The sequence below is a fragment of the Metopolophium dirhodum genome, chromosome 2 (genome assembly GCF_019925205.1).
Source record: "Metopolophium dirhodum isolate CAU chromosome 2, ASM1992520v1, whole genome shotgun sequence".
Lineage (NCBI taxonomy): Eukaryota > Metazoa > Arthropoda > Insecta > Hemiptera > Aphididae > Metopolophium > Metopolophium dirhodum.
This window is the reverse complement of record NC_083561.1, coordinates 38,169,686-38,183,209: the sequence shown is the minus strand read 5'-3', so window position 1 is coordinate 38,183,209 and position 13,524 is coordinate 38,169,686. Positions and strand designations below refer to the sequence as shown.

The 13,524-nt window shown below is 27.2% G+C and overlaps 3 protein-coding genes across 6 annotated transcripts; 2 read left to right on the top strand and 1 right to left on the bottom strand.

Annotated features, from left to right (window-relative positions):
* The first annotated feature begins 792 nt into the window (after positions 1-792).
* On the top strand, positions 793-3,361 carry LOC132937854 (mediator of RNA polymerase II transcription subunit 20). The gene is made up of 5 exons (XM_061004427.1): positions 793-1,148; positions 1,233-1,375; positions 1,442-1,701; positions 1,968-2,078; positions 3,070-3,361. Exons 1-5 carry the CDS (start codon positions 1,135-1,137, stop codon positions 3,184-3,186), a joined length of 645 nt encoding a protein of 214 aa, XP_060860410.1. The 5' UTR covers positions 793-1,134; the 3' UTR covers positions 3,187-3,361.
* Positions 3,362-3,605: 244 nt separating this feature from the next.
* Positions 3,606-9,496, bottom strand: LOC132937851 (homer protein homolog 2). Its single transcript, XM_061004424.1, has 8 exons — positions 9,206-9,496; positions 8,958-9,114; positions 8,751-8,882; positions 8,382-8,660; positions 8,196-8,317; positions 7,489-7,670; positions 7,263-7,408; positions 3,606-7,181 (listed from the first exon to the last, which is right to left on the bottom strand). Exons 1-8 carry the CDS (start codon positions 9,235-9,237, stop codon positions 6,996-6,998), a joined length of 1,236 nt encoding a protein of 411 aa, XP_060860407.1. The 5' UTR covers positions 9,238-9,496; the 3' UTR covers positions 3,606-6,995.
* A 181-nt stretch (positions 9,497-9,677) lies between these two features.
* LOC132937849 (protein SAND) lies at positions 9,678-13,482 on the top strand. 4 transcript variants are annotated; one of them, XM_061004419.1, is made up of 9 exons: positions 9,679-10,104; positions 10,202-10,346; positions 10,479-10,704; positions 10,900-11,097; positions 11,182-11,425; positions 11,917-12,092; positions 12,180-12,300; positions 12,431-12,712; positions 12,801-13,481. In XM_061004419.1, exons 3-9 carry the CDS (start codon positions 10,487-10,489, stop codon positions 12,939-12,941), a joined length of 1,380 nt encoding a protein of 459 aa, XP_060860402.1. In that variant the 5' UTR covers positions 9,679-10,104; positions 10,202-10,346; positions 10,479-10,486; the 3' UTR covers positions 12,942-13,481. The 4 variants fall into 4 exon arrangements, with proteins under 4 accessions (XP_060860403.1, XP_060860404.1, XP_060860402.1 ...); XM_061004418.1 differs by having other exon boundaries at positions 10,195-10,346; XM_061004420.1 differs by lacking the exon at positions 10,202-10,346 and having other exon boundaries at positions 9,678-10,104; positions 12,801-13,482.
* The last annotated feature ends 42 nt before the right edge of the window (positions 13,483-13,524 follow it).

Genomic DNA, 13,524 nt, shown 5'->3' with positions numbered 1-13,524 from the left:
TAAAACATTAGCTATTGATTTAAACACTTTTTATATACGTACTTAAAAAATGTATGTAAATATAAATAATATAATACTATAATATTTACTAATAATTGATGGCGTATCCATTTTATACATTTCTTTTTTGTAACTGCCTCGATGAAGAAATCCTGCGCACGAACTTGAGTGGCGATGCTTCCTTCCTGGCCTAAAAATCAAAAGAACACCCAATACTAAGCACACCATCCGGTACCAATTGACTAATTGTAAATTGTAATATAATTGGGTAAATATAGGTAACTATTAAGGTAAAGTATTATTATAAATATTTTGACTGAGAATAAATATTATATGTTGTAACTTGTAATGCCAATTCAATTATACAACTCACGCAATGAGCATTCTTATTTTTAAAGCATTTACTAATTATTTATTATTTTCGTATTCAGACGCTGGTAAACGATTAAGATTTATTTTAAATTTAAATTTTGGGTCGGGCCACGGGGAGGGCCCATGACTTTTTAAGATAGGCCCGGGCCGGCGGGCCTCCCCTGGCACGACCACTGTAATTATTACTTATTAGTTATTAGGTACCTAAGTTTATATCATGGGTTGTGGTAGTTAATTCGGAATTCCTGGGAAAGTGGAAAAACAGTTTGCTAAGACATCCGAATTATTATTTATTGAACCGATAACCAAAATCCATATACCAATAACCCATAGACATAGATGGCGCTGTACCATGAATTTATTATAAGTTGATAATAATTCTCGGCAAACATATAATTTTTTTATCATATCGTATCCGTAATCCGTTTACACTGTTTACAGAAAATATTAAATAATCAAACAGCAAACAGTAGAAAGTAGAACCTAACTGTAGAAGTACCTAGTGTTCAACTGTGTTCTTTGGGACAGTTATTAAAATTTGAAATTGTTTGGTGTTCAGTGTTCACCGTAAAGTGACAACATTTTATTGCAAACTAATGCCGAATAACTTCCAAGTTGTAATAAGTAATAGTTGGTACCAAAAAATTTTGATTTAGTTTGGTTATACCAAATATGAGCATTTTTTAAATGTGTGTTCTTGTAATATTGTAACATGTAATATATTTTTTTAACATTCAACGTTTTTGTTTTACAATTCTTAACATGGGCGTTACAATGTTAGTATCTCAGATGTTTTTTATTTTTAAATTATGAGTAACTATTTGTATGTGTTTGTATCTATTTATTTTGAATGTTTGTAGTATACAACAGTTTCCAATGAAAGAAAATCGTACAGGTGCTCAGATAATTGAATTTCTTACAAAAAGAGTTAATGCACTTGGTGCCAAACAATGTGGTACATTTCTTGTTGACTGTGAGACATACGCATCTATACCTCAATTAGGTGAGTTGTACCTAACAAAATAATATTAAATTTCATGAAAATTAACTAAAAGAAATTCATGTTTAGGTGTCCAACGAACATTACATGTATTTCATAATTCAGAACAGCCAGCATCAGTGTTTGCAATCCTTGATAATGGTACTGGAAAAAATGTGCCTGTTGTAGCAGATGCATTATTTGATTTGCTTTTGTTGAAAATGTCGTCTGTATACACCTCTAAAAAATCCAAAGTTGAGATTAGAGGTCCAAGATTTGAGCTAAACGATTTTGTTATTAAAATTGGTGCAATAAATATTAATCACAATGTTAAAGGCATTATTGTGGAGGTAACAAATAATATGATTTGTCTCATGAGTTATTATAATAATAATATTAATAAGAAATGCTTAGATTTCATATTTTCATGCAATATTTAATACAATTTTATACAAATTTATATAAATCAATTAAACGTTTTCTTAGATTTTTATTATAATTTCTAGAATATGCATTTATATATAAATATAATAAAATATAATTTCTAGATGCATTGATGCGTTATTCATGTATGTCAATTTGTCATGGTTTTAATGCTGTTTAATTTTTATTTCAGGCAGAATATAGGCCTTGTGTTGTATTTGGCTTATGTTGGGATATGTTACGAGAATTTCTTCAAGGATTTTTAGGATCTTGTGTATCAAATATCCCGCCACATTATTTTCAAGTAAGTAAAATACAAAATTTTTTAAAAATTACATAAATTTGTTGTAAACAAAATATAGTAATGTAGGCCTTTATTATAATAAAAAACTAATTTTTGTACAAATTAGGTAAGTTCCATACCAAAACAATATTCATATACATTAACACGTTGACGGAGAGTCACTACTATAGTAGTCATAATAAAATAAGTCGAACTATGACCATGACTGGTATAACCATGGATATAATTATACAACAACTAGATAGCCGTCTCCTTCTTGTCATCAAAGTCGGCCGCCATTTACAAAGCAGGCAATGTTTACAAAATAATATTATCACGGTATATATGTATGGATAAATATATATGTATATAAATAAATGTAAACATTTCCTGCTTTAAAAATGGGGCCGATTTCAACATTGGTCACAACTGTATTATAAAGACGGCTATCTAGTTGTTGTTTATATTTATGGGTATAACATTTATAATATATTAAAAGTCATAAAATGGCATAACTGCTAGAGCAGTTGTGTTTCTTTTGGATTCACCACATTGTAAATTATCTAGTTTCCTATCGTGACGTACTAACAATTTCGGGCAAAAAAAAAAATCAAATATTGTGAAAAAATATCTAATCTAGTGTTTGCCGAATCAGAGTGACTACCAAATTACAGTAATGTACATAACTGCATGAGCAGTCATGTCCGTCAAAGTGTTAATTTACCTTCAGAAACTACATAAGAATATATAAATACAAATGTACTACCAAAATTGAAATGAGGGGTTAAAATGAAATATTACTTTTTGATTTACAAACATGAGTCACAAATGTTGAATACTATACAGTTGATACCTATAAACAATATTAGACATAGCATTATTTTATTAATTATGCAAATATTAGAAAATTGGGGCTTATTCGATTACTCAAAACCTATAATACTTTCAATATTATTAATATCATTTGACATTTATGAGTTATAAAGACGTATTTTTATATTATACTTTTCAGAACCGTATGAATGATATTTTTCAACCACTGGACACCATTCAACAGTACCTAGACCATATAACTATTTATAGAAAAGCCACTGGAATCTTACAACAGTATAATACCAATACCACTTAAATATATAGAGATATATACATATACACTAATGGGATAATCTTTTTTTGTGTTCAAAAAAGCCAACATTTTTTAAATATATTTTTTATTATCAATAATTAAAAATTATGTTTTAGCTACTTAATATCATTATCATAATGGAAAAATAATGTAATATATTACATACATTTTTTAAATAGCCTTAATTATATTTATTTGACTCATTGACATAATTATGCAATATGCATATTAGCATTGAGTATATATTATATATACAATATTTACTCAATGATATTAGATAAAATACAAATTCAAATAAATATTAGATAAATACAATTTCAAATCATGTTACTAAAATGTTATGATTTGCGGTACAAATGCATAGGTAATATAATTAAACTTAAAATTAATTAGAATTATTCAGTAATGAATACACAATTAAGTAGGAATATAATAAACATATTAAATGTATATATTAAAATAACAGGTGTAATTGGCACAAATAATGCAATTAATATTTTTATAAACCTTAAATTGAAAAATTAACAAAAAGCTTGATGACATAATGACTTATTAAATGTTATATATCTAAAATATTAACATAATACATTTTAGGAAAGTTGAGTGTGATAGATACAAATTAAAATACGAGTTAAATAAAATAAAAAAACAATTCTGATTGGAAAAAAAATGTTTTAGGTACTATTTATTTATAATTTGTGGCTTCAAAACAATTCTACAACACCTCTTTATTATCACTAATTGAATTTTTATTTTTATAAATTCACATGTCAGATCAAACTTGTCAGCCTTTTATGGGTCATAGTAAAAAATAAATATTTTATTTGAATATATTTTGATCATTTTTATATATGAACACTATAATCAAAGTATACACAATAATTAATACTCTAATGCAATATTATTAAAAAATTAAATATACAAATAATACATTTGTCTATGAATATTACAATTTTCTAAAAGCTTATGGTTACATCTTATGATTCATATCATTTTTGACTAACTACATACATTTATAATAAATTGTAAACACAATATTATAATTTATCACATTAAATGATATATAAATTAATTATTAAGTTGAGTAGTATCCTACAGTAAAACAATTGAAACTATTAAATATGCTATTACTAAAGTATTATAAACCACAAGGAAGCCAAATGTTTATAATTAATAATTTAGGTTTTTCTTTATCATTGTAATTCTAAGTAGAAAATAAGTATAATATTATTTATCGCATTATATGTTTACAATAATATGAAAAAATAAATAAATTCAGTCAAAAAAACTAAAAATAAGTTTATAATTTATAACTAAAAGTTTTAATTCTTTAATATGATATAAAACCTATTTGCATAATTAATGAAGTGAACAGCAGTAAAATTATTAAAAAATTAAATTACATTATTTAAAAATGTTGTAAGTTAGATAAATGAGTTTTTTTTTTAAAGAAAATCAATTTTAATATTTATCTATAAACATATAAATGGCTTTGATTATTATATGTTTGTTAATTAAATAAACTCAAGATAACTATAAAAAGTATTAAAAAAAAAATATAATAACACATTGCACATTTATTGTATAGCGGTAAGTCGCCAACATTTCTTTAATAAAAATTTTAATCATAAAGAAAAAAAAATTTAACTATAAAAACAAACAATCAAAAATATCAAAGATAAATTTGTAATGTGAGAAGGAAATAATTGGACTTGTAGAAATAGTCCAATGCTTATAATAATAATACATTAAAAAGAAAATAACAATTGTAATACTTTTTAAATTTAGGCCGAATAATTTGTTAAGCTCTTAAATCTTAATAAATAAATTGCACATAAAAATGTTTGTGTAACACTATAAAATATAAATGTTGATTTACAATATTTTTCTCGTAAATCTTAGAATTATTTTTAGTATTATAGGGCGAAGGAACTAAAGATGGGCGGATATATAAAAAAGTTAATTTTGACACTCCTTTTATTTCAATATTCATTACATTTTTTAGATGTATATTTATACCTATTTTTTTAACTATTGAATTATAATACTAATTTAAATGTTTGTACAAAAAATTGGAATACTTACAATATTTTGAACAAATTTCTATTTTTTAAAAATTATACATTTTTTATTAGTATTATTGTAAATCAATCATTTATAGATGCATAAACTTTTTTAATTTTTGGTTAACTTAAAAGAAAATTTAATTTTATTTAATGAATAAATATCAAAATTGGTACTCATTTGGCTATCAAGGCATCAAATAAAAGTATTCTGCGTCATTAAAAGTAACTAATTAAACTAGTTAGTACTTGGTTCCAAAGAAATAAGTTATGCATTTGAATTTCATCAAACAGCATTATATAAGTAGGGCTCAGAAGTTGGGTGTGTATGATTTTTTTTTTATACACATTTATTTTATAGCAGATCAAGCAAGAATCCATTCATGTTGTATAGAATTGTTAAAAACAACAATTTTACATGCATAATTTTAAATATTTTATAGACAGTTAGTTATAAACACTTTTTTTTTCATTATCCATTTATAAATTTTATTTTTCAAAAAAATTTATTAGAGATAACAAGGTGAATTTTTCTGCTATAACATATATGTTTGTAATATACTATTAATTAGTATGTAACTTTCTAATAACTAATAAATGCCAAACCATGGTGGGTAAGATAGAAAATGGTTGACGAGTGTCACAACATACAGGAATAAGCAGAATACAAATATTTGATTTTGTGATATCATCTTGTAACTAAATAATTCAAAAAATTTTTAAATTAACTATTCATACATATGTAGTCCTTGTATTGAATTTTTAAGCTTTTTGGCCAAATAAAACAATTTTGACCAACTGTCATTCACCATAAGTTATTAAATTATGGAAAGTTGTGGTACAATCTTTTATATACCTAATGAAATTTTTTTCAATTATATGGCTACGAAAGTTGATATCACACAATCAAATATACAGTATCTGACTATATGACAAAATAATTGTTTATAGTATTCTGTTAATTTGTGTATGTAAGTTGTTGATACTGGTTAAAGGTAACTTAATCTACTGACCATGGTCAGGCATATATTATCTTGCCGATCATGGCTGAGCGTCTATACCAGTGTTGAATCCAGGTATACTTAATACTTTCAAAAAAAATTACAATACTTGTTACGATTACCGCTCCTAATGGTGTTAATACCATTAAAATATACCGCTTTTATACCGTTATTGACAGTATAGGTACTATCTACTGACTTTCCCAAAAAAAAACAAGTGAGCCCCCCCCACCCACAAAAATTGTCTCGATTCAACACTGGTCTAGACACGGCAATTAATAAGATATAATTTTTATATTTTGTTTGTGTATTTATCAATTTTAATTCCTATAACTTCCAAACACTAATTATAACAGTATTTAATGGTTACATTGTATTAAACTTCTAGTTCATCAACTTTCTTCAAGATTATACAAATTTATAAATAATTTATTTCTAAATCTTAGTCAATCACAAATAATGAATATACAAGAAATTAAAAATTGAATTAAGTTATAAATATGCAAAATTGATAAAAGATAATTTTATTTATATACATTTTTGATCTAGATGACCTTATTTTTTTTTTTTTAAATATTATCTTTTCCATTGATTTACTCAATAATGGTCACTCAACAGTTTCTTATAAATAAAATAATAATATAAATAAAAAACGATATAATTATGTGATTTAAAAAAATGAATTAAATTTTAAATTGCTTTCTACGACCAATCATTAGGTATTTAACTATTCACAAATCATTATACCTTAGGTTTGAATAGCAGTTGTCATTTCTCTGTGTATTGCAGCCAATTCTTGTATACGCACAAATAGACTATTGTTGAGTGTATCTATAACACGTCGTTGTGATTCTTGTGCTGCCAAAGCTGTTTCCAATTGTGCTTGTGCTAGACTGACTGCAGCTTGAAGTTCTGCATTCTCTTGACTAAGAACCTAAAAACAAAGAAAAATTATAGAATTTAAAAATAATATTTTTTTCTTTACAATAATATGTATATTTCAGTTTTTTATTACCTTGCATTTTTCTTCAAGTGGCATTCTATTCATAGTCATCTTTTGGATTTCTTCATTTTTACTTTTCAATTCACCATCAAGGTTTTCAACCTTCAAGCGTAGACTAGTTAACTCATTTCTTAATTCTGAAGCAACTTCTGACCCTCCTAAAGATAATAAGTAAAGTATTGTTCAACTTTTTTAATACTATTATTAATTTGTTAGCATCAATTATAAACCAATTTACCTTTGGCTACTTCAGCGTCAAGGTATCTAGTTTTCAACCGCTGATTTTCCTCTTTATAAGATTGCAACTGGCGTTTCCATTCATCTACATTAGCTGTGCTTTCTTGCAATGCATTGGTTAATCTTAAGTTATTGTTCTTTAGTGTCTGAAGTTCAATCTCCCATTTTTTTGCATTTGCTGAACTGAACATAGAAATAAGGACATAGGTAATGATTATTAAAAAATAATTATTATTTCAAATTTTTAATTAATCTTAGAACACGCGCTTTACGGTAAAAAATATCAGGCTTTTAGAATTTTGTTCATTGTTCAAAAATACGAAATATGAACCTAATCGAACCTAGGTACCTTTTAATTAGGTGATAAGCTAAAATTAGATACTAACTCTCGACTGTATACAATCTGATGTCAGTACTCAGTAATACAGAAGTTTTCAAAGTTCATTACCAGACATTATCTATTAATATTTAATAAACAGTAAAAACACTGTGTGTGTGATCGTAAAAAATCAATTATGAGTTATTTTTAAATTGTGTTTCTAATAATTGCTGCTTGATAAACGAAATTGGTAGTTATGATATTTTCATTGTAACTGGTTAGGTGACTATGATTTTTGCCATACTGTGGGTAACTAAAAAGACTGTGAGCGTGTATTCTCGTGAATATTTTAAATGCGTGTGATCTAGGGTTATTAATGATAATTTTACCTATGAGTTAAAGCTAATTTTAATCTTTCATTTTCATATTTTAATTGAGATTCAGGTAACATAGAATTTCCACCACTCATGCGTCCATCATTGCTTCCTTGATGTTTTGGACTCTCTGCGGCCTAAATATAAAATGTAAATTGTACAATATAACTGTTATAAAATGTTATTATTAATATTCATTACATGATTGGCATTGGATATCATAGTTTTAGACATCTGGTTAATCATTTGTTCAGTTGAATTAGTATCTTCAGGAGTAGTATTTGGATCTGTGGGTGTCATATTGGGAGGTTCAATAATACTTTGACCATCAGATGACTGACTAATACGTGTAGTTACAGGACTAGCATTAGCACTTGTAATTGGAGTTGTTGAACTCATAAACGCTTGTTGAATCTGTTGTGGTCCACTTACTGCCGATTGTCTTGTTTTTTCTTTTACTTCTTCAAACTTGTGTATAAACTAAAAAAATATTTAGATGGTATTTATTATTTATAATAGCTAAATTATATGCAAAACATAGATATCTAAGATTGTTTAGTTAATAAATACTTTATTCAGTTCTTGTTCAGAAGAAAACCCAAGACCATAAACAGTATTTGCCCTATTGTCGGTCCACTGACCGAATTTTTGTGATGTTTTTGTAAATGACATATTTGGAGTAATAGTACTGTTAATGACGGCCTAAATTATGTAAAAATTAAGAAATGTGTTAATAATAGTTAGCTTTTAATTATGTTGACACATTTGGATACATACTTTGCTTCCTTCTACACTAATGATTCGATACAATGCCCGGTGGGAGTCGAAAAAGAATGAAACATTGACAGCCACTGTAGATGCCGATATCCATGATTTTTTTGTTTTAGGATCTATGTGGAACACATGGGCCTTGCATGTAAATATTGGCTGCTCTCTATAGTATAGAATTAAATTATGTACGAATAAAATAATACACCAACAAATTATATAAAGTAAATAAACATATTATGCATAACAACACTTACCCCATGGTATCCTTTCCCAGAGTCATAGCCATCAACGAAAAGTGTTTGGAATTTGTGTAAACTGGTTGAATGACAACTGTATAATACAAATTTACAAATCGCCGATATTAGCACAGAATATGACAATAAAGGCGCCTATAATGTCGACAACAACAATTTACGATATCTGTACAGTGTACGGTCACAGAATATAACAACGGTGCTATGATAATTCCGCAAGCGACAAAATGTATAGCTGGAGGTACGCGACCCGGGACTGGGACGTTTTGCGGGCCAAATATTTGTTTATCAATCAATCTCGACGAATACGCTTTTCTGATAAGAAAACAAATTGACCAGAAAATGCGCGTGCGCACCGCGGACCAACGCCCATTTGCGTGTGCGGTCTCGTTTATCTCATGATAGTATCCTTATTGTTTATCTCTATAGAAAACCAACTTTTTTACTGTTAATAAAAAAAAAAAACAACAGTGTTTTATTCGGTTTTTTCTCGTTATTATAATTCTTTTCATCACAACTCTTATCACCACTGATTGAAAACAAATAATAATAATAAAAATATAAATAAATAATATGTTATCACGGTAGTCTTATCTGCGATTTTTGTGCGACGATAATATTGAATAATGATATTATTCTGAATTTCTGAAAATTTGAACAATATGAACGATCAATTTCGTGCTGAGCCTGTCGAGTGTCGAGTACTTACGACGTGCCGAACTGTTGAATGCCAATGACCGCCAAATGCCAACTACCGAGACATCGACATGGCCAGTCGTAGACCGTAGTGATGAGTGTTGCTGGCGGTAAACTTTGTGTCATCAGAAACCATAGAATAAAGATAAACGTCATCTGAGTGTGCTGCTCGTTGTTGTTGAATTTTTGCCACCAGTTTAAATGTAATTATATATTATGTTCGCTGCTCAGTGCTTGTGATTGACCGGTCGTGCAAGGATCGAACCAGGTCTTTATAATTGTTTTTTTATAAGTTTTCAGTACAAGTTCCAAAGTCTCCGCAAAATTGTTTTCCCATATTTCCATTGCCCACATTGGTTTTTTTCACTGAATCGAGTTGTTTGGTTTGTATTAAACCATTAAGTATTTCTATGCATTCCATATTCATTGGATTTCTATTACACAGGTATGATAATACCGAAATAATCTCCAAAATTTGTTTTTCTTGTCAATTAACCAACAGTCATGTAATGATAAAATGTGTTCTTTAGGTACAATGTATTTTTTAGTGAGATACTTATTAATTTTGTTCTTTTAGGATATGATATGGAGAAAACTCAAGAAACTGACACAGACACACTGATTTCTGACATAAATGATATTGCAATACACGATCCAGTAATTAGTAAATCTGTTACTAAAAATGAGTCTGAACCAAGTAGTTCAGAACAGGGAAGTTCTTATGAAATTTTATTTGATCAACTTAAAGAAAATAACAAACATATATTTGTTTTAAGTACAGCTGGTAAACCTATTTACACACGGTAAATATAATATTGTTAGTAAGCATGAGTGGAGCAAATGCAGTTGGCCGGACAGTATTCAATGTATTATTAAGATGTAGATTATAAAAATATTAAATAAATAAATATTGTAAATGTTTGGTTTCCGGTAAATTGCATTTGTATCTCACAAATAACACTTCTTATTAATTTTACTTTTATACATGTCATGTATAGGTTTGGAAATGAAAACCAAATGGCCTCCCTTTTTGGTTTAATGATAGCTTTAGTTTCGGTGACCCAAGATTCAAATGACACATTACAGTCGATTTGTTGCGGTCAGACTCGAATAGTGTTTTTAAATAAAGATCCTATTATACTGGTCGGAGTTTCCCAATCTTCTGAGCCGAATGACCAAATTAAAAAACAATTAACGTAATTTATTATATACCATAAATACATCTAAAACTAAATTATTAAAATTTTAATAATTTTAAAATCATATGTTTTTGCTTTCAGATATGTCTATAACAATATAATTAGTACATTGACATTAACCCAGTTAAAAAAAATCTTCCACAATAGGACTAATTTTGATTTGAGGCGATTAATGAGTGGATCTGAAAGATTGATAGACAAGCTTATAACGTTTACTGAGAATGATCCAGGATTTTTATTGGATTCTATTAGTTGTCTACAAATGCCATCTAGTAGCAGAGATAAAATAACACAAACCATATTGACACAATGCAGTAAAATAAAAGTAAAAACCTAAGGGCATTGCATGCGGCTATTTGCTGTCTTTGTCTAACACACTACACGTGTAACATAGGAATAACGACCTAAGCGCCTGACAAAAATTAAGGTACTTCTAGTTGTTCGATTTAAAAAATGTAAAGATGTTTGAATTGGTATACAAGTTTACTTTGCATCGGTCAAAGCCTATTTTTAATATTTTTTAATAAAATTTATAAAAAAAATTATAAAAATTAAAAATATTTATTCTCATCAAAATATTGCTACAATTGAAAAAGTACTTCAACCGATGCAAAGTAAACTTGTATATCAGTTCAAACATCTTTACATTTTTTAAATCGAACAACTAGAAGTACCTTAATTTTTGTCAGGCGCTTAGGTCGTTATTCCTATGTTACATGTGTGTTAGACAAAGATAGCAAATCACCGCATGCAACGCCCTTAATGATATATTTTTAATTATTTTATTCAATATTAATAAATGTTTGGTATCTTTAGAATTTAGTATTTGGTTTATTGATTGCTCAAAAACACGTTATATCGATTGTACGTATGAAAAAATACTCGCTGCATGTATCCGATATTCACTTAATATTAAACCTAATCAATTCAACAGAATCGTTTAAAACAGCAGAGACTTGGACACCTATTTGTTTACCTACATTTGATTCTAGGTAAAAATAATATTCTTTAAATATATTTTTTTAAATTGTTAAACCAAAATCATCTTCTCATTGTGTTTGTGTTTATAACTTTTTCAGTGGTTACATGCACGCTCATATATCATATTTGGCAGAAGATTGTCAAGCATGTCTAGTTTTGTTAACAATTGATCATAATCTTTTTTTTGCACTTTCCGACGCCAAAAGAAAAATCACAGAAGTATGTTTTATTTACTTAATGTTTTAATACTAATCTTGCTTCATTGCATAGTCATTTTTAACTATAGGACTATATGAAAATATTATTTACCTATTAAATAAATATATATATATATTTTTTTTTGTAACAGAAAATGCGTTGCAATGATTGTCTCCATGAAATCAACGAAGCTATTATTCGTCAACCCGTCAGCTTAGCACGAGCAAATATTACTGGATTACGGCATCTTTTGTACAAGAACAAAAACCGCTCACAACACTGGTGCCCTCCATTTACTTCTCCGTATAATACCATCGAACTACAACAAAACCTCATGTCAGTTTATAGTTCATTGATCAGCCAAATGAATTTCCCTGGGCGTACATTGAAAGTAATTTTTCAACAATTAACAGCTGAAACTATGCTTGCTTGGGTATGTAAATTATGTACAATATGATTATATTATGTAGAAAAATTATATTAGAAGTTAAATTATATGAGTAATTTTGACATTGTTCTAGGCAACTGACGATGTTGAATTGTATATGAGTTTTGAGCCACTAGTTTCTAAAGAATGTGCAACAAATGCAGTAACTAAACTAACACAATGGATGAAGAAAGAAGAGGACTCATTGTTTATATTTAATATTCCCATGTTTTAAAATTAACCATTATATGTAATTGAATCCAGAATTTGTGATAATATTAATTATATATTAATAGAGGTAATATATATATATATAATTATACTTAAGAATTATAAATAATAGTTATACATTGTCAACGTTTTAAGTTCTTCTATATTATCTCTCTTTGTATCAGTTGGAAAAATATGTTAAATGTATAAAATTAAAAATAATGAAGAATGATTGCTATTTATGTTATTAGACATTCTTACAATTCGGTTTTTCAATATTACTTGTAATTTTATGAACTCATATTATTCAAGAAAAATATAAATTATTTCAACTGTGAATATATTAATTTAAGATTGATAGTTATCACAATTATAAAATATTGCCTAGAAAATTGTATCTATAAAGTTATAAAATATTCAAATATCATGAATTTTTATATTTGTTGTTACCTACTTACACAATGTAATATAAATTGTAAATTTGTGAAATACTTAACTTATTATTGTATTTATGTGTGCTATGATGAAATGTATAAAAAAATAATTAAATTGTTATTATTGCTCTTTGTAAAATCTACCATAATTATAAATTATATTATTACTTTTTT